The 19,360-nt window shown below is 42.3% G+C and overlaps 2 protein-coding genes across 5 annotated transcripts in view; both read right to left on the minus strand.

Moving 5' to 3' along the window:
- LOC309847648 (adhesion G protein-coupled receptor E3-like) overlaps window positions 1–3,371 on the minus strand; it is a 59,676-nt gene extending 56,305 nt beyond the window's left edge. For 2 of the 3 annotated variants that reach the window (XM_082698205.1, XM_082698203.1), the window contains exon 1: window positions 3,105–3,371. In XM_082698205.1, coding sequence (XP_082554331.1) covers window positions 3,105–3,135 — 31 coding nt within the window. In that variant the 5' untranslated portion in view covers window positions 3,136–3,371. The remainder of the gene's footprint in view (window positions 1–3,104) is intronic. The other variant, XM_082698204.1, reaches the window with a different exon arrangement.
- A 4,611-nt stretch (window positions 3,372–7,982) lies between these two features.
- LOC309847630 (putative adhesion G protein-coupled receptor E4P) overlaps window positions 7,983–19,360 on the minus strand; it is a 48,000-nt gene continuing 36,622 nt past the window's right edge. For both annotated transcript variants that reach the window (XM_082698185.1, XM_082698184.1), the window contains 5 exons: window positions 18,573–18,639; window positions 17,903–17,994; window positions 16,371–16,551; window positions 13,522–13,617; window positions 7,983–10,632 (listed from right to left, as the gene is read on the minus strand). In XM_082698185.1, coding sequence (XP_082554311.1) covers window positions 10,525–10,632; window positions 13,522–13,617; window positions 16,371–16,551; window positions 17,903–17,994; window positions 18,573–18,639 — 544 coding nt within the window. In that variant the 3' untranslated portion in view covers window positions 7,983–10,524. The remainder of the gene's footprint in view (window positions 10,633–13,521; window positions 13,618–16,370; window positions 16,552–17,902; window positions 17,995–18,572; window positions 18,640–19,360) is intronic.

The raw sequence follows: 19,360 nt of genomic DNA on the forward strand, positions 1-19,360 counted from the left end.
GAGGAAGTTCATCAAAAAGACATGACCGCCAACTGACCTATGAGCTGGATACTCAGAGGCTCCTGGCCCCCTCCCCATCCTTGGAAAGTGGGTTCTCCTTGCCTTTCCTGCTTTCAGAGGCTGCTCTAAGGACATCTCCTTGGATAGTGATGTGGTGTATGCATGACTGAGCCCTGTTAAGGCCCCTCTCTCTATATGTAGACTTACAAGATTTGGTGGATGGATGTGGGGGTCCATTTGTCTTGCTGTTGCAAGACAAACCCCCTATGTAAGTTCCCTTTGCTTATTGAAACTGCCACCTCCCAACGTGGACTGGCCAGTCTCCTCCTTCAGTCTCTCTACCCTGAAGTAATGGGGCTGGCTTCGGAGGACGCCCAAGAACCTCCCAAAAGGGAGGGTTGTGAACCAATATTAACTCCACAGTCAGTATAAGGGGAACAGTCCCTTCCCTACAACCCAGCAGGTGGGGGCCAGCTCAGTGTTCCCAAGAGGCAGCTGGACCCAGGTATCAGTGATAGGTGTGGTTCTCTCATAGCCAAAGTGCTTTACTCCAATGGAACTGAGCAGACTTACCACTCCCTGGCACTTTCTTCCCTGCTCATGTTGCCCTGAAACTCTGGCTTAGATTTCACCAGGGGAAGAGGAAAGAGGAGAAAAAAATAAGAGAGCATAGGGGGGAAGGTGGAACATGTGGACCCCTCAGTGAGGGTGATGCTCTGTGGAGGCTGAAGAATCAACTTGTCCTCTTCTGAATCTTTGACTGTGTGGGTTCCCAAATTCAACTTCTCTGTTGAAGCCTGTCTCACACCCATCCAATTCAATCATGGTTCTGAAGCTGACCTCATGAAAACATACAGTAGGATGGTGGTTACCAGGGGCTGGGGGCACAGGGGCGGATCTGGTGGGATGTTTAAGGGCACTAACTTGGAACTAGTAGAGAGGTAAGTCCTGGAGATTGAATGCACAGCATAGTGAGGATAGACAACAGAACCATAGGATAAACCTCAAAGTGGCTGACAGACTAGATCTCATTGGTTCCCATGAGAAACAAGAAATGGTACTTATATGATGCCATGAGATGTTAGCAAAAGCTAAGGTGGAGATCGTACTGCCATATGTAAATGTACTGAATGAACATGGGGTATGCCTCAACCTTACACAATGTTATGTGCCAATTATGTCCTAATAAGGTTTTGTTTTATTTTTTTAAAGATTTTATTTATTTATTTGAGAGAGACAGAGAGAGAGAGAGGGAATACAAGCAGGGAGAGTGGGAGAGGGAGAAGCAGGCTTCCCGCTGAGCAGGGAGCCCAATGTGGGGCTTGATTCCCAGGACCCTGGGATTACAACCCAAGCTAAAGGCAGATGCCTAATGACTGAGCCATCCAGGTGCTCTATCCTTAAAGATTATTTATTTATTTATTTACTTGACAGACAGAGATCACAAGTAGGCAGAGAGGTAGGCAGAGAGAGAGAGAGGGAGAGAGAGGATGAAGCAGGCTCCCCACTGAGCAGAGAGCCCGATTCAAGGCTTAATCCCAGGATCCTGGGATCAAGACCTGAGCCGAAGGCAGAGGCTTTAACCCACTGAGCCACCCAGGCACCCCCAGCTTCCCTATCGTAATAAGGTTTTTTAAAAATAGTGTAGTAGTGGCATTTATGCTGAAAGCTACAGCAGAGTGGGTGAACAGGGAAGCAATATCACCAACAGTGATACCCAGTGTTGAGTAAATGTTAACCTCTGATAGGCACCTTCCAGGTACAACCAGCTCATGGATCCCCCCCTGACACTCTCAAGAAGCAGAACCTCTTCAGAGCCCCATTTTACAGCACAGGAATCTGAGGGTCATAGTGACTCAGGAACTTGCCCAAGATAACACAACGGGGAAACAACAAAGCCTGACCCCTCACTAGACTACACGACCACTCGCTGTTTTCATTAAGCACTTTTCACAACCTTGGTTTGTGAAATCTCCCCCTTTTTATTAACACTATAGTTACTGCACCAACAGTCCCAGGGACCAGAAAGTGTCCTGTTTTGTGCCACAGAGAGAGGAGAGAACATGTGTGGTAAGATTCCCTCACTGCCCAATTGGAACAGATTCTGTCAACAGGACACAGAGAAGTCAATTCTCTTTAGACTCTACTACGTGACTCAGGATTCCCTGAAGAGCCTTATGGGCTGGCCCCAAACTCTCCCCAAGTTCCATAATCCTCTGTCAGGTTCAGATGTTCATATGTACATACTGACAAGTCCAGAGAAGGGAGATACTGCATCCTGGAACTTAAGAAAAAAATCAACATCAATGGTCAAAAATTTCATGGAGATTTTGAGTTTGCTGCCAGTGAATCTCCCCATGAGGGTCTCCCCCTCCCCAGTTCGGTGCATTGTTGTTGTTGTTGTCGTTTTAATTCATGCCATTAAAAATTTAAAAAAATACTTATGCCTTCCTTTAGGTAGGGTTGCTCAGTCTTGGCACTATGGCATTTTAATATATTATTTATTTATTTATTTATGAGAGAGAGAGAGAGAGAGAGAGAAAGGGGGAAGGTCAGAGGGAGAAGCAGACTCCCTGCTGAGCAGGGAGCTTGCTGTGGAACTTGATCCTGGAACTCCAGGGTCATGACCTGAGCCTAAGGCAGTCACTTCACCAAGTGAGTCACTTCACCAAGTGAGTCACCCATGCGCCCCACTATTGCCATTTTAGCCCGAATAATTCCTCTCACAAAGGCTGGCCCTTGCACTGGAGCGTGTGGGATGGCACCCCTGGCCTCCACTCACTCAATTCCAGGCACACCCTTGCGCCCAGTCACAACTACCAAAACTGTCTGCAAACATTACTAAGGGTCTCCTCTGGGGACACCAAACTGCCCCTCAGTTGAAAACCACTACTTTCAATGTTGCTTTTACTTCCAAGGACATTAGGCATTATAAGTGAAAACAAATATAAAGCATTGCGATGTTGGCTATGTCTGTGTGAACACACACTTAGAAATCTGGACTTGCCCCTTTCAGGAAATGCCCCTCAGGCCAGCCTTCTACCAGCTCAACTGAATACTATAGCTGTTCTAGAACCAAAGAAAATAAGATGTTGAATACTCACCACACAGAAGAAAGTTTGTCTTCTTGGCCATAGCTCCCCCAGCTTCTAACTGATGACTGATAACAGAGAAGGAACAGTAGAGTCTTATATCCTATTTCTCAAGGAGTCTTGGTGGTTTCAAGAGGACCACAATCTGTTGGTGTAATCTCCATGCATCAAGTCAAAGTCTAATTAAAGGCAGCATCACGAATACAAGCCTCTTAAGCCATCGGTATCCACACCATGCTCACTGAAGAATTCTCTGGTCACTTAGTCACAGGTCAGATCCTGAAATAAAAACCAAGAAGTAGGACATCGCTGACTTTGGGGCACTAATTAGCCAAGCCAGCGACCAACCTGCTAATGCTGTATGCTTAGCAACATTTTAAAACACATCTGCATAGGCAAAGGGAGGGAAAACTGAACGGGGGGAAATCAGAGAGGGAGACAAACCATGAGAGACTCTGGGCTCCAGGAAAGAAACTGAGGGTTTCAGAGGGAAGGGGGTAAGGGAATAGGGTAGCTGGGTGGTGGGTATTAAGGAGGGCACGTGGTGTGATGAGCACTGGGTGTTATACACAACTAATAAATCGTTGAACACCACATAAAAAAACTAATGTTGTACTATAGGGTAGATAGCCAAACATAATGAAAAATAAAAATAAACAGATAAATAAATCAATAAATAAAACTAAACACTCCTTAATTTCCCTTTCTTCTGTCTTGCTGTTGGTGTAGAGAAATGCAACTGATTTCTGTGCATTGATTTTATATCCTGACACTTTACTGAATTCCTGTATAAGTTCTAGCAGTTTAGGAATAAACCTAACCAAAGAGACACAGAATCTATACTCAGAAAACTATAAAGTACTCATGAAAGAAATTGAGGAAGACACAAAGAAATGGAAAAATGTTCCATGCTCCTGGATTGGAAGAATAAATATTGTGAAAATGTCTATGTTACCTGAAGCAATCTACACATTTAATGCAATTCCTATCAAAGTACCATCCATCTTTTTCAAAGAAATGGAACAAATAATTCTAAAATTTATATGGAACCAGAAAAGACCTCGAATAGCTAAAGGAATATTGAAAAAGAAAGCCAACGTTGGTGGCATCACAATCCCGGACTTCAAGCTCTATTACAAAGCTGTCATCATCAAGACAGCATGGTACTGGCACAAAAACAGACCCGTAGATCAATGGAACAGAATAGAGAGCCCAGAAATAGACTCTCAACTCTATGGTCAACTAATCTTCGACAAAGCAGGAAAGAATGTCCAATGGAAAAAAGACAGCCTCTTCAATAAATGGTGCTGGGAAAATTGGACAGCCACATGCAGAAAAATGAAATTGGACCATTTCCTTACACCACACACAAAAATAGACTCAAAATGGATGAAGGACCTCAATGTGCGAAAGGAATCCATCAAAATCCTTGAGGAGAACACAGGCAGCAACCTCTTCGACCTCAGCCGCAGCAACATCTTCCTAGGAACAACGCCAAAGGCAAGGGAAGCAAGGGCAAAAATGAACTATTGGGATTTCATCAAGATCAAAAGCTTTTGCACAGCAAAGGAAACAGTTAACAAAATCAAAAGACAACTGACAGAATGGGAGAAGATATTTGCAAACAACATATCAGATAAAGGACTAGTGTCCAGAATCTATAAAGAACTTAGCAAACTCAACACCCAAAGAACAAATAATCCAATCAAGAAATGGGCAGAGGACATGAACAGACATTTACACAAAGAAGACATCCAGATGGCCAACAGACACATGAAAAAGTGCTCCATATCACTCAGCATCAGGGAAATACAAATCAAAACCACAATGCGATATCACCTCACACCAGTCAGAATGGCTAAAATAAACAAGTCAGGAAATGACAGATGCTGGCGAGGATGCGGAGAAAGGGGAACCCTCCTACACTGTTGGTGGGGATGCAAGCTGGTGCAACCACTCTGGAAAACAGCATGGAGGTTCCTCAAAATGTTGAAAATAGAACTGCCCTATGACCCAGCAATTGCACTATTGGGTATTTACCCTAAAGATACAAACGTAGTGATCCAAAGGGGCACGTGTACTCGAATGTTTATAGCAGCAATGTCCACAATAGCCAAACTATGGAAAGAACCTAGATGTCCATCAATAGATGAATGGATCAAGAAGATGTGGTATATATACACAATGGAATACTATGCAGCCATCAAAAGAAATGAAATCTTGCCATTTACGACAGCATGGATGGAACTAGAGCGTATCATGCTTAGCGAAATAAGTCAAGCAGAGAAAGACAACTATCATATGATCTCCCTGATATGAGGAAGTGGTGATGCAACATGGGGGCTTAAGTGGGTACGAGAAGAATAAATGAAAGAAGATGGGATTGGGAGGGAGACAAACCATAAGTGACTCTTAATCTCACAAAACAAACTGAGGGTTGCTGGGGGGAGGGGGTTTGGGAGAAGGGGGTGGTATTATGGACATTGGGGAGGGTATGTGTTTTGGTGAGTGCTGTGAAGTGTGTAAACCTGGTGATTCACAGACCTGTACCCCTGGGGATAAAAATATATGTTTATAAAAAATAAAAAATTATATTAAAAAAAAAACAAAAAACTAAACACACACACAATAAAATCTATCTGCATTTCCATGTTCATTGCAGCATTCTTTACAATAGCCAGGTATGGAAATGACCTCAGTGCCTATCAAAGTATGAATGGATAAAGAAGATGGGCTGGAAATATAGAGGCACATATATTATCCAGCCTTTTATGGAAAGACATGTTGTCATTTGCAACACCATGGATCATTCTGGAGGATAGGATACCAAGGGAAATGAACCAGACACAGAAGGACACATGTAGCATGATCTCACTTCTATGTGGAAGCTAAGAAAGACAAGTACAGAGCAGCAGGGGGTAGAATGGGGATTTCAGGGAACTGGGGGCAGGGAGGGGAGAAATGGGGAAATCCTGGTCAGGGGATGTGAACTTTCAGTTGTGTAAGATGAGTGAATTCGGGGGATCGGGTGTATGACATGGGGGATATAGGCTTGTATACCTGAGATATGCTGACAGTGCATCTTCTGCGTTCTCATCCAAAATAAATGGTAACTGTGGGAGGGCTGGATGTGCTCATGAGTTTGACCGTGGTGCTTATTTCACCGTGTGTGCATATATCAAAACGTCACGTTGTACACCTTCAATATATACAATTTTATTTGTCAATCATACCTTAGTAAAGCTTGTTGGAAGGGGGAGAAAAAAATAAGTTGAATCAAAGCCACATAAATAGATATGAAATATTATAAGTCTAGTGAGGGAATGAGAGAACATATAATAGTAAAATAGGAACACTTCAGTTCTATGCTCTAGACTTTTAGGATTTGACCTCTGAGGTTGAGAACTGCCTTTCTTCCTAGTTTTCATGGTATTTCTGCCATGCAGAAATTACTTTGAAGTAGATTTTCGTATCCTTGACCCTGACCCTGTCTGTTGCAAGCAGACAGAGAAATACCAGCTGTCTTGTTTCTTACTTCCTTAGCCTTTAAGGGCTCACTTCTTGGAACTGCCCCTGACTGACTTCACCTGCCCACCAGCTCAGATCCCTATTAGAGACACCCTGCCTCGAGCATCCGCTTCAGGGTGGAGAATGGCTGATTCTCCTAATAAGCTAAATGAAGTCAATGTCATACATTAGGATAGAGATTACACATCTTGTCTATTTCCTAGACAGTAAATTTGGGATTCACATCAATATTGAGGGAGCAACTGTGCCATTTGAAGAGAAGCAGCAAGAACCTTGAGATTTCATACATTGTGGCAGGAGGAAGGGGTTAGGGAAGGTTGAGCCATGTGCCCAAGGCTGGGGAACTGGGATTCTCCACTTGGGTCCCTCTGACCCTCAGCTCTAGCCATTAACCTCTGTGCTAAGAATCACATAATTATTGTTCCTTTTTCTGACAACTTGGTTCAGTCTGTCCTCTTCCGTCTGTAGGCTGACTTTCTCTAACTGGTGAACAGGGTCCTTTTATGGCCATCTCAATGGGACCTCTGACAAAGACACTCTCCTTGGACTCTGCTGGACTAGGTTCAACCTTAGGTGTTCTCTGTCCTTGTAGAATCCAGTTTGAGCAAGAATCCTGCTAAATCAATTTAGCAAAAACCCCCCTTCCTTGGTATCCAAACACGATCCATTATTTTACTACACTGGCTTGCCTTCATTAAGGAGTCTATTGGCCCTGATGTTTTCTCTTGATGATTTACATACCTAACACCCACCCTGCTCCTTGGATATAAATCTCCAGTTGTCACTGTTGGAGTCAGAATTGAGTCCAATCTCCTTCCTGACACCAAGACCCTATTGCACTGGTCCTTACACCCATCTCAGTGTTCCCCCCTTGAATAAGGTCCGCCTTACTGTTCCCTGACAAGTACCCTTAAATGACCTTTTCTCTAGGAGTTCAAATATTATTACTACTTGAATAGCTGCCAAGTCCATTCTGGTCTCTTAATTCAAATGCTTAAGAGAGAAAATTTGACGGGTTGGAGGACATGTGAATGAATTGACCCCTCCTGGGTGGCCACGCTGTTGCAAGCAGTGATGGCCAGTAGGGACAAAGTTATGTGGCACGTGGCGGGGTTGGGGAGGGTGTGCCTTCTTCACCAAAGGCAAAGGTATCATGGAGGAAAGCTGACACACTAACAATGCCATCTTCTGATTGTAGACATAGTGGGGGGCCTTTTGTCTTTTCTACCGAGTGTATATCTGTGTGTACATATAAATATAGCATAAATATAAGGAGGTGTGGAGATGAGAAACGATGACCAAGACAGACAGTAGCAGAGAGTGTAAGAACTAAACCAGTAACAGGAAGGACCAATCAGCAAGTTCATCATAAAAGAAGAATATTTATTGAGTGCTTACTATGTGCTGGATATTATTTTAAACATTGAGGATACATGGTGAATGAAACAGACAAAAACCCCTGTCCATGTGGTATGGACATTCCAGTGGAGTAACACAGAAGTAATCTGAATAATAAGTAAATATCTGTGCAACAGTGCTGAGTACTGTCCAGGATGATAAAGTAGGAAAGGTGAAAGAGATCCAGGGATAGCTTCCTTGCCAAGGTGCTGTGTGAAGACAGACAGTGCAGTGTGTGGAGAGAGACTAATGTCATGGAGACACTAGGGATAGAGAAAACTCAGAGAATACATAAGTTCGCTACCACTCCTGAGGCAGAAGTAGGCCTGTTCCATTCTGTGATCCAATAAAAGAAAATATTAAGCGTTCCCAGCTTGGAGACCCTTAGTTTTCTTTCCATTCCTCTGGGGGCACTAACCCAAGCATGGGCTCTTCTAAGCAAAAGTGCATGTTGCCTAGAAGCAGAAGTGGGTTTTTGGTGAATGGCCTCTGCCTCAGTGGGGTGAGCAGTTCCCAGAAAAGAAAAGCTGGGCAGACAACAGAAGAGGTGTTCCTCATATACACCGCCACTCTGAGTACAGACTAGGCACCAAGCAACTACATTCTGATTTCTGGCTGATTATTCATTTCCTGGAACAGCTGGTTGACCAGAAAGAAATTCTTCAGCAGTTGCCTGTTCACTATGAACTAACACCTAGACCAGTAATGCTCAACGTTCTCAAGTGGCAATGTCTGGAGACATTTTTGATTGTTGCAATGGGTGTGTGGGGTGGGGTGGTGACAGGCGTCCAGCTGGGAGAGGCCAGGGATGCGGCTCGACATCCTGCAAAGCACAGGATCGCTGCCCACCACCACGAATTACCCAGCCCAAAGTGTTAATAGAGCAGAGCTTCAAAAGTGGTGCTCTAAATGGAAGCAAGGGACATTTCACTTATGACCTTTCTAATTTATCATTAAAACATTGATCATCCTGGCCTTCCAGAAGTTTAGGATCCAAGCAGGCTTGACTTACAAGCACACACATCATGTATGCAACAGTTAAGTCAAGTCACATGGATGGTAATAAAGCCAGTAAGGGAGATGGATTTCTGCGAGCTAGAAGAAGAAGAAGCTCTTGAAGGATGTGGAAGCTAGTTCTTAAAGCAAAGGGGTGAGAGAGGCAGAAAAGAGAAAGAAAGCAGACTTCATGTTGGGAGAGAGGAAAAATATTGAATAGAGAGGTTCAAACCCACAGTACCTTGAACATCTGTCTGGTTTATCCTCTTCTTGCAACTGTCTTGGACACAAAAGCAGCAACAACACTTGTGGGGATTTTTCAACAGCCCAGGAAGTCTTATTCATGTACACCTTTTGAAACCATGTGAATCTCCTGAAATTTTAACTGTTCAAGAGGAGTCACATAATTTTAAGGCCAGCAAGTGGAGTGAATCATATACTTTGTTTGCATTGCTGCCATGTAGAAGAGGCACTTGAACTGATTAAGCAGAAAAAGGGACACAGTCTTGGGTCCACCACCTAAAAACTGCACACAAAATCTCTTCAAATGAATCATGGGAACCCTTTACTTCTATTTTTTATCTTTCCTGTCATAATCATGTAAAATTGTTTTTGAAACACCTCTGGTAACAAAGTTAGCCATGCATCTATTAATTCCAGTGCTGAAAAACACTTCTAGAATCCAATTAGTATGAAAAAGAAATTAGAAATATTGAGGGTTTTGGAGGGGCAGGGGTGAGGGAATGGGTGAGCCTGGTGTTTGATGTTAAGGAGGGCACGTATTGCATGGGACACTGGGTGTGGTGTGAAAACAATGAATCTTGGAACAATGAAAAAAAATAAAGATGTTAAAAATATACATATAACTATACAATTAAAAAAAAGAAAACATATAAGGACAAACAACTGCTGTGACCCTCATGCTATTGGTTTGGAAGTATTTCCACCAAAATACATTGGATGACACTAAGAAAACAAAACTAACCCAATAAATGAGTAGGTTTGAAAATCATCAAGCAAAGGAGACAGTGCTGGTCTCTGCGCACAAGACACGCCTGTTGACAAGGCACTCCTAAGTGGGATGGTGGTGGAATTTTGCAACACAAGAAGGCAACCCCCTTCTTTATATTTATTCATATGGGAATTATTGAATTCTGAAAATGTCGGGTTTGCAAAATCTTCAGGAGCATAAAATGCAACTGAATGCCCAGAGAGAGAAAACTGCCAGGTGAATTTAGATGTTGGCCAATAAATCCTGGCAAGGAAGCAAGAGCTGGAAGAAGAAAATCTCTTTATTGTCTTCATTATTAAAAATTATTCCTTGCACATTTAATGGCGTGTGATAAACAATACTGGGTATGGGACTCAGAGGTCTCCCCCTGACCACTTTTTTTCTATGGAGCTAGAAGCCAAAATAGAGGAAAGCCTCAACTGCTTTCAGGATGAAGATGCCAATGGTGTCATTTGTCCGATCCACATGTGACCACAGGGGGCGCTGTCCGGAAGCAGCTCAGTTTTCTGTTCTTAACCAAGATAAAGAGACAGGAGTCTGAGGCCGTGGTTGCACAGAAGGAACGCCTCTTCTGCGGAAGACTTCTGATGACATCGCTGGTTCCTCCTATTTGGGGAGATAATATGTAGAACAAGCTGAAGAGAAATTAACACCTCAGGAAATGACAAGCCAGAATGTCTCTAAGGTCCAAAGCTCAGTAAAGAGGTCCTCATATCTGACTTTACAGCCTTTCCTCCTCCAAACACCACCTATGATAGTCTTTTTATTTATCTGCTCTTCTCGCAAACATTTATAGTTATTATAGTGATAGCATTTATCACTAAATGCTATAGAGGATCAGTGAGGAATGTAAGGTTGAATATCTCCTTTTTAAAATATTTATGTACTTAATCTTTTAGAGAGAGTGTGAGAGCGAGTTAGGGGAGAGGAAGAGAGAGAGGCATAGAGAGAAAATCTCAAGCAAATTCCATACTCAGCATGGAATCCAATGCACGGCTCAGTCTCACAACCCTGAGATCATGACCTGAGCAGAAACAAACCAGGAGTGGGATGCTTCACAAGCTGAGCCACCTAGGCGGCCTAAGTATGTACTTTTTAAATTTTTTTTAAAAGATTTTATTTATGTATTTGACAGACAGAGATCACAAGTAGGCAGAGAGGCAGGCAGAGAGAGAGCAGGGTGGTGGGGGGAGGAGGCTCCCCACTGAGCAGAGAGCCCGATGTGGGGCTTGATCCCAGGACCCTGAGATCATGACCTGAGCCAAAGGCAGAGGCTTTAACCCACTGAGCCACCCAGGCGCCCCCCTGAGTATGTGCTTTTTTTTTTTTAATTTATTTTTTATTTTCAGCATAACAGTATTCATTGTTTTTGCACCACACCCAGTGCTCCATGCAATCCGTGCCCTCTCTAATACCCACCACCTAGTACCCTGACCTCCCACTCCCCACCCCTTCAAAACCCTCAGATTGTTTTTCAGAGTCCATAGTCTCTCATGGTTCACCTCCCCTTCCAGTTTCCCCCAATTCCCTTCTCCTAACTCCCCATGTCCTCCATGCTATTTGTTATGCTCCACAAAGAAGTGAAACCATATGATAATTGACTCTCTCTGCTTGACTGATTTGACTCAGCATAATCTCTTCCAGGCCCGTCCATGTTGCTACAAAAGTTGGGTATTTGTCCTTTCTGATGGAGGCATAATACTCCATAGTGTATATGAACCACATCTTCCTTATCCATTTGTCCGTTGAAGGGCAGAGATATCACCTTACACCAGTTAGAATGGCCAAAATTAGCAAGACAGGAAACAACATGTGTTGGAGAGGATGTGGAGAAAGGGGAACCCTCTTACACTGTTGGTGGGAATGCAGGTTGGTGCAGCCTCTTTGGAGAACAGTGTGGAGATTCCTCAAGAAATTAAAAATAGAACTTCCCTATGACCCTGCCATTGCACTCCTGGGTATTTACCCCAAAGATACAGAGGTAGTGAAAAGAAGGGCCATCTGTACCCCAATGTTTATAGCAGCAGTGGCCACGGTCGCCAAACTGTGGAAAGAACTGAGTATGTGCTTTTTAGAAGTAAAGCATTGTCCAAAGATAAGGGGATAGTATTACTGTTTGAGGCCTTCTATATAGTTGACTCTTGATAATGTGGTGCTCATACAAGTAATGTTGACATGGTTCAGAGTAGAGCAAAGTGCTTTCATGTACATTGTTTTTTTCCTCAATATGACATTTCAATGATGAGCAGATTGAGGTGCAGGGGGTTTAAGCTATTTGCCCAAGATCTACCAGCTGGAACCTGAAAGAACCAAGATTCAAACTCAAATCTGGTGAACCCCAGAACCCATGCAATGGATTCCACTATGCGACATGTTTTTGGAGACTGCATGTGTTGGGGCAGTTCCTTTTCACAGTTTAGATTGACATATTCTTTGACTACTGGTGATTATAGCCGAGGAGCGAACCAGTGGCATATACTCCTAGGACACGGTCAGCAGCCTGTAAACAGAATTGTCCTTGGTCTGAAAGCACATGTCCCAGGAAACTGGTCCCAAAAGTTTTTGATGATCTGGAGTGACAAACAACTCTGGTGACAATCAAGGGATATTGTCAACTTTCAGAGGAAAACAGACTTGAGTCTGAACCCCTGTACCCAGCTGAGTAGTTTCAGGCCAATCATGTGGACTTTCCCAGTCTGTGTCCTCATCAATAAACAAGGACCTTAGACACTCAACAAGTTAAGTGAGCATCTTTTGTGGGCCAGGCCTTGCTCTAGGTAGAAGGAAAATGATAATAACCACAGCTCTGAATCTTACATGGGGGCAGATACTGACCAAAGGTAAACACTGTCATATTTTTCAGAGTAAGAGAAATATCACACAGAGAGGCACAACATACAGAGAATTAAATAGAAGGTGGTGATAGACAGTAAAAGACTGTCACTGTGGCCACCTGACTGGAAACCAAACTCCCCCACCTCATGAGTCCTGATTTCTCTTCACTGCTCTGTATTTTTCCACAGCCCACATCACTTTGTAAAATAGTGCATAATTCATGTTTGGGGGCTTATTCTCAGCCACCCCCATCAGAACATCAGTTCTGTGAGGGCAAGGATTTTTGTCAGTGTATCTTCTGCTGTTTCTCCAGCAACTAAAACAGCATCTGGCATACTGGATTCTCAGTAAATATTTGTTAAATGAGCATTGTTAAATAAATTTAAATTTTTGATGAAAGTCATTTGGATATTTGTGGAAAGTATGGAGAGAGCGGGAGAGAAAGGAAGGAAGGGAGGAAGGAGGAGGAAAGGGAGAGAAAGGAAAGAGAGGGAAGGGAAGGAACAGAAAAAGAAAAGACAAAAGAACAGAGTTCTACCAGTTTTGTTCTCAAAAACTAGAAACCACCAGCATAATGGAGGAAGTAATGTAATTTCTCTTTTCTTTCAGATCAAGGTTAGGTTCAGCCAGTATACGACATTGCAGAGAAGCTGGTCTTACCATTTTGGTTTGGGTTGTAGAGCGTGTCACCTCAGTACTTTCAGTTTCAACCCCTTTCCAGATCCCACTAAACCACTTCCTGTATTCCATTCGTACCTGAGGAATACAAAGGTTTGTGTCACATCAGGAGCTAGCTTAGGGAAGAAAGGACCCTGAAGAGGATGCTAAAGATATACATGCCAAGCCCCATTTGTGGGGCCCCATGACTACCCCCTCATTGTTTTCCTGTATAGTCTTGGACATCCTCTCCTTGGCTCATTCTAAAATTCAACTTCCTCATTGTAGAAAAGGTATTTACTAAATGTCAGGCATCACAAAGTTTCTATAGAGTCTACAGAGTGGTGGGGGTGGTGATGATCCTGACAATGAGGAGGAGGAGGATGGTGAAGATGATGGCGATAATCATGGAAGTGATGATGGTCAATGATGACAAAAACAATGCAGGTGATGGTGGTCATGGTGGTGATTATGACATAGGTCACCATTTATTGAACAATGGCAACCTTCAATACACTTTATTATCCACAATATATCAATTCATCCTTACATAAATCAAATGACAAAGGATCTTCTCGTACTCCCAATGAAAGGTAAAGAAGCTGACACTGCTGGGAGTGTGGACTTGTTCAAGGTCATACAGCCAGCACTCAGCACTGCATCATTCTCACATCAGAGCCGAGACACTAACCACATGCTGAACCACTCCCTGTGATTGCATGGATTCCTTCCTGAAACTTGCTTAAAATGTTTTAAAAAGATATTTAAATATTTAATATTCAACATTATTTCACCAAAGCACTTAAGTTGTACTTCATTTCTGGGCATGAGGAGTACCAAGCATTAAGAAGCCACTAGAAGATGAAAGAGAAATTAATGAAGTGTTACGATGGTCTTTTTGACACCAGCATCAAAATCGCTGGTAGTTCTGTTCAATAGCAAAAGGAGAGAACTGTTTCCAATATTATAAGTGGATAAAAAAAATATAATGATGACCCTCACAAAAATTTAATGTGTGCCAAGGACTATGCTTGGAGATTCATATTGCAATATCTCTTTTAATCTCAGCCCTGTGATGCAGGTGTTGTCATGTACAGAAGTGAGAAGATTGAACTTCAGAGAGGATAAGAAGACTGGCCAAGCTCACACAGCCACCTACTCAGTGGATAACGTGACATGGGAGGTACAGTCCCTTTGTTTTTGGCATATTATGCCAAATATTCCAGTATCCTTCCCTAAAGGGCACTTCCCTATAAGAGGGTTATGTATCCTCTTTCTGGTGAACTCAGACATGGTCAAGGAACTTCCTCCACCCAGTGAAAGAGAGCTAATTAAGCTACACTTTGCCAAGATTTCCTTTCCCTTTGCCATGAGAATACCAATGTTCTAAATAAGGGCTGCCCTTCAACCTGCATCCCAGAGTAAAGACATTGTAGATCAAGCCATGGCTATTGTAAGCGTCTGGTTGGCCAGAGGGAGTCATTTTGTTTTTATGTAGTGAACTTAGATTGACCCCTCCCTTCCCAGAGGAACTTACTTGCAAAGCCTAGATACAAGGGTGGGTCAGGCCAGGTGAAGGCATCCCATCAGTGCGGCGCACATATATCTACTAGGGTAAATTGAAATTCAATTGGCCACCCGTGTGTTACCTAGCAGTTTTTTTCTGTGTGTGGCAGACTTAGCATGACTGGGCAGTTTTCTCTGTGTATTGCAATCTCATTGGCCACCTGTGTATAGCCCGGCTAAACTACCTCTATAAAAGTTAGTCTGTGAGGCTGGGAGGGGTCGCCTCTTTGCAAGAGACGGCCCTGACCAGTCAGTTTGATTCCCCCGATGCTTGATGCAAAATAAAGCTTTGCTTGACCTTCGCCTTGTATCGGTCTCGCTCCTTTGATTACGGACCCTAACAGCTATGTAGCATGAGCAAGAAATAATCTTTATTGTTAAAACCACTGAAATTAGGGGGTGGTGGCTATAAGTCACTGCAGCATTACCTCCCTTATGCTGACTGATACATGCTCTGCTATGGACTGAACTATGTCTCCTCAAAATTCACATTTTAAAAATTTATTTATTTATTTATTTATTTGACACAGAGAGAGAGATCACAAGTAGGCAGAGAGGCAGGCAGAGGAAGATGGGGAAGCAGGCTCTCTGCCAAGCAGAGAGCCTGATGCAGGGCTCGATCCCAGGACCCTGAGATCATGACCTGAGCCGAAGGCAGAGGCTTAACCCACTGAGCCAACCAGACGCCCCAAAATTTGCATGTTAAAGCCCTAAATTCCCAGTATGACTGTATTTGAAGATATGATGATCCTTTCTAGAAAGGATTAACATTTAATGAGGTCATAAGGGTAGAGCCCTGAATAGGATCATCCAATAGGATTAGTGTCCTGATAAGAAGGATAGTGTCCAATAGGATTAGTGTTCTGATAAGAAGAGACAGAAAAGCTCTCTCTCTTTCTCTCTCCCATTTAAGGGTCAAAATTGTGGCCACCTGCAAAAAAGAAGAGATCTCACCAGAACTCAACTGCATAGGTGCCCCGAACTCAGATGTCCATCCTCTAGAATTATTAGAGAAATTTCTGTTGCCCAAGTCCCGCAGTCTATGGTATATTGATATGTCATCTCCACTGACAGAAGCACTCTCTTAAGATATATGTTGGAATGTGAAGGTTAGGCCAATGCTAACTCAGAGCATATAGCATACCAAGTCATCATTTAAAGCCTCCTTTCAGAATGAAGGCAACCCTAAATACAAATATGAAAGGTCAGAGAAGGGTAAGAATGTGAATGACCATTCAATAAGACTTAGGGAGTTGACTGGTGAGAGACAAAATAATTAGCCTTACCTGGCGATTAAGGAGACAGTATACCACAAAGAGCAAAACGCCCTGCAGGACATTGATGATGGTGAATGTGTATGCAACGACTGATCCAATCACCTTCCCAACCTCTTCAATCATAAAAAAGCCAAGGCCCCAAGAACAGCCCAGGGTAAATAGCTGAGCAATGGCTTTAAATGTCATGAGTCTGAAAAGGAACAAGAGCAGTAATAAGTATCACTCATCACTCTGTGTTGGGCGCTGTGCTAAATGCTCTGCACATATTACCTGATTTAAACATGTGCGTAAGTGACGTAGTCAAAGTCATATGACTCAAAGATGAGGCAGAACCCATATTTTCAATGGATGTTTCTGAGAATAATGCTTTCTCCTATTCTTGGAAGTGACTTATCTGCAAGTCTTTTACCTGGTTCTATTGGGAGATGTGTGGAAGTGCCTTCTAGAAATTTGTATTTAAAATGTGTTGATGATGATATCATGACTTTAGAATAAAACATGCTGTTGTGTTTCTTCAAATGAAAGTTGTGTTTTATAAAACAGAATGGGGTTGCTCGTGGCAGTTGTCTAGGAGAGATGACATGTATGAATGTATGTGTGTGTCTGTGTGTGTGTGTGAGAGAGAGAGAGAGAGAGAGAGAGATCCTGCATTCATTCAACATGTGTAGAGGAATGAAGAAATGCCAAGAAGGGTGAGCTGAAAACACTGAGGCAAAGAGATGTTAGGTTGGTCTGATAAGTAGATGAGATCAAAGCCAGGGTCTGAAATTGTAAAGATATTCCTTTAAGTTTTGTCCACATGATTCATCACCAATGTAAGGTTTTTGCCCACTCTTGGGAAAAATAAGCACTTGCTTCTCTTATCAACGGGGGGGATGGTAGTTGTGCCCACCACATAGATTGGAGTTATGAGTATTCAGTGAAAGAATATTGATCCATGCAATATGTGCCCTCCTTAATACCTACTGCCAGGGTATTAAGGAGGGCACATATTGCATGGAGCCCTGGGTGTTGTACATAAACAGTGATTCTTGGACCAGGGCATCAAAAACTAATGATGTATTTTATGGTGACTAACATAACAGAATAAAAAGGAAAGGATGTTGGTAGATTAATGTTAGTTGTTCTTACCATTATTTTTAATCATTTAGATCAACACAGTAAGAACTGAGTGCCTACAACCAAGGATAATGGAGTACCCAGGAGTGGGTGGACTCATGGGGTGGAGGAGGGAGGATAATGTCAATACTCTTGGCATGAATTTCATATGAAGATTATGCTATACAAAGTATTTGCTACACAAATGCCACCCAATGAATATTTGTTGAATAAAGAGATCAAGGAGTACACTAAGCTACCTGAAAATTATAGTTTTCACTTCTAGAAGTTGCACCTCATACACACTTTATGCAATACCATGGATATCCAACCATGAAATGTTTTTTCATGTATAGGGTATAGGGTTTTTTTTTCCCCCCAGGCAGAAAGAATGTAGTCCTGTAGGAAAATCTGTGGATACCACTGATCTGGGACCTTCTTACCTGGTGTCCTGAATGGTAGAAATTTCTTTATTGAGGGAGGAAAGTTTGCTTCTCAAAATCCACAAAATTTGGAAGTACAACACCAAGTTTATCTGTGGGCACAGAATAAAATATTGACTTGGAATTTTATTTTGAGGCCATATCATGCAACCCAATTTGAGGTGGACCTAAATATCTTTTCCCAAAAGATACAGGCTTCATAGCATGCTATGCACATATGCTCTGGTCTTTTATACAGCACATTGTGTGTATATGACCTGTGACACTTGGTGCTTGACTAGGATGTCTATATAATATATCATTCAAATCAAGACACCTTGAAAGTGAAAGATTACTATTCATATCTATACCAGGGCAATGGATGTGATCAGGAAGTTGTTGGCAAACAGGAGAACGTGGCACTCTGTACAGAGGAGATACTTGCTAAATGTTGAATGAAAAAATATGGGATTTTTGGAATACCCAGCAGAGTTATATCAAAGCAACAAGTAATCTATAAGGGAGCAAAGGAAAGACATGATGACAGTATTTCAAGGAAGAGGAGTTAATCATATTAGACTGTATTTTCTTACCTTCACTTCATTTCCATTTTCATGGAAAAAAACACACACTCCATGCTTGGCCAATTCAGGGCAGGCAGACCCATAAATAACTATCACTAGTTACTCACCAAGATAATGAATGCCACTGGTCCCATGAAACTCCAGATGAACCCTTTATCCAGCTTGAGCCAGCAGCTGTTGAGAGAGGAGTATGCATGAGCTGCCTATTTCTCAGAAGGAAGAGAACTTGAATTCAGACTCCTGTAGCAAGATCCAACCAGTACAGAGAACCATTTAGTTCAGAACCTAGACTTTAGATGTAATCAGACATGGGTCCTCATCTGACACAAGCTATATAATCTAAGCCTCAATTCCCTCAAGTGTAAAGTGAGGGCAAACAGAAGTATTGAAAAGATTAAATGATTACAGTGGCTATATGCCAAGTCTTGAAGTCAGGTAGGGTCAGTCCTCTGACTTTGTTCCTCTCTTTCAATATTGTGTTAGCTATTCAGGATCTTTTTCTTCTCTATATAAATATTAGAATCAGTTTATCATTATCTAAAAAATAATTTTTTGGGATTATGATTGGAAATGCATTGAATCTATAGATCAAGTTGGGAAGAACTGACTTCTTGACAATATTGAATCTTCCTATCCATGAACATGGACTATCCCTCCATGTATTTGAATCTTCTTTGATTTCTTTCATGAGGTTTTTTCAGTTTTCCTCATATAGATCTTGTAGGAAACATCAAATGAGATAATGTGTACATAGTTTTTGAGTGTGGTTCTTGGCAAACAGGTAAGGCTCAATAAATTATACCCCAAAATAATGATTGTTATCAGAAAGAGAATAAAAGCAGTACTTTAACTACAGCAAGAAAACCTACCAACACTAAGTATTTTCCATGTACCA

The sequence above is a fragment of the Mustela nivalis genome (assembly GCF_964662115.1).
Source record: "Mustela nivalis genome assembly, chromosome: 1".
Lineage (NCBI taxonomy): Eukaryota > Metazoa > Chordata > Mammalia > Carnivora > Mustelidae > Mustela > Mustela nivalis.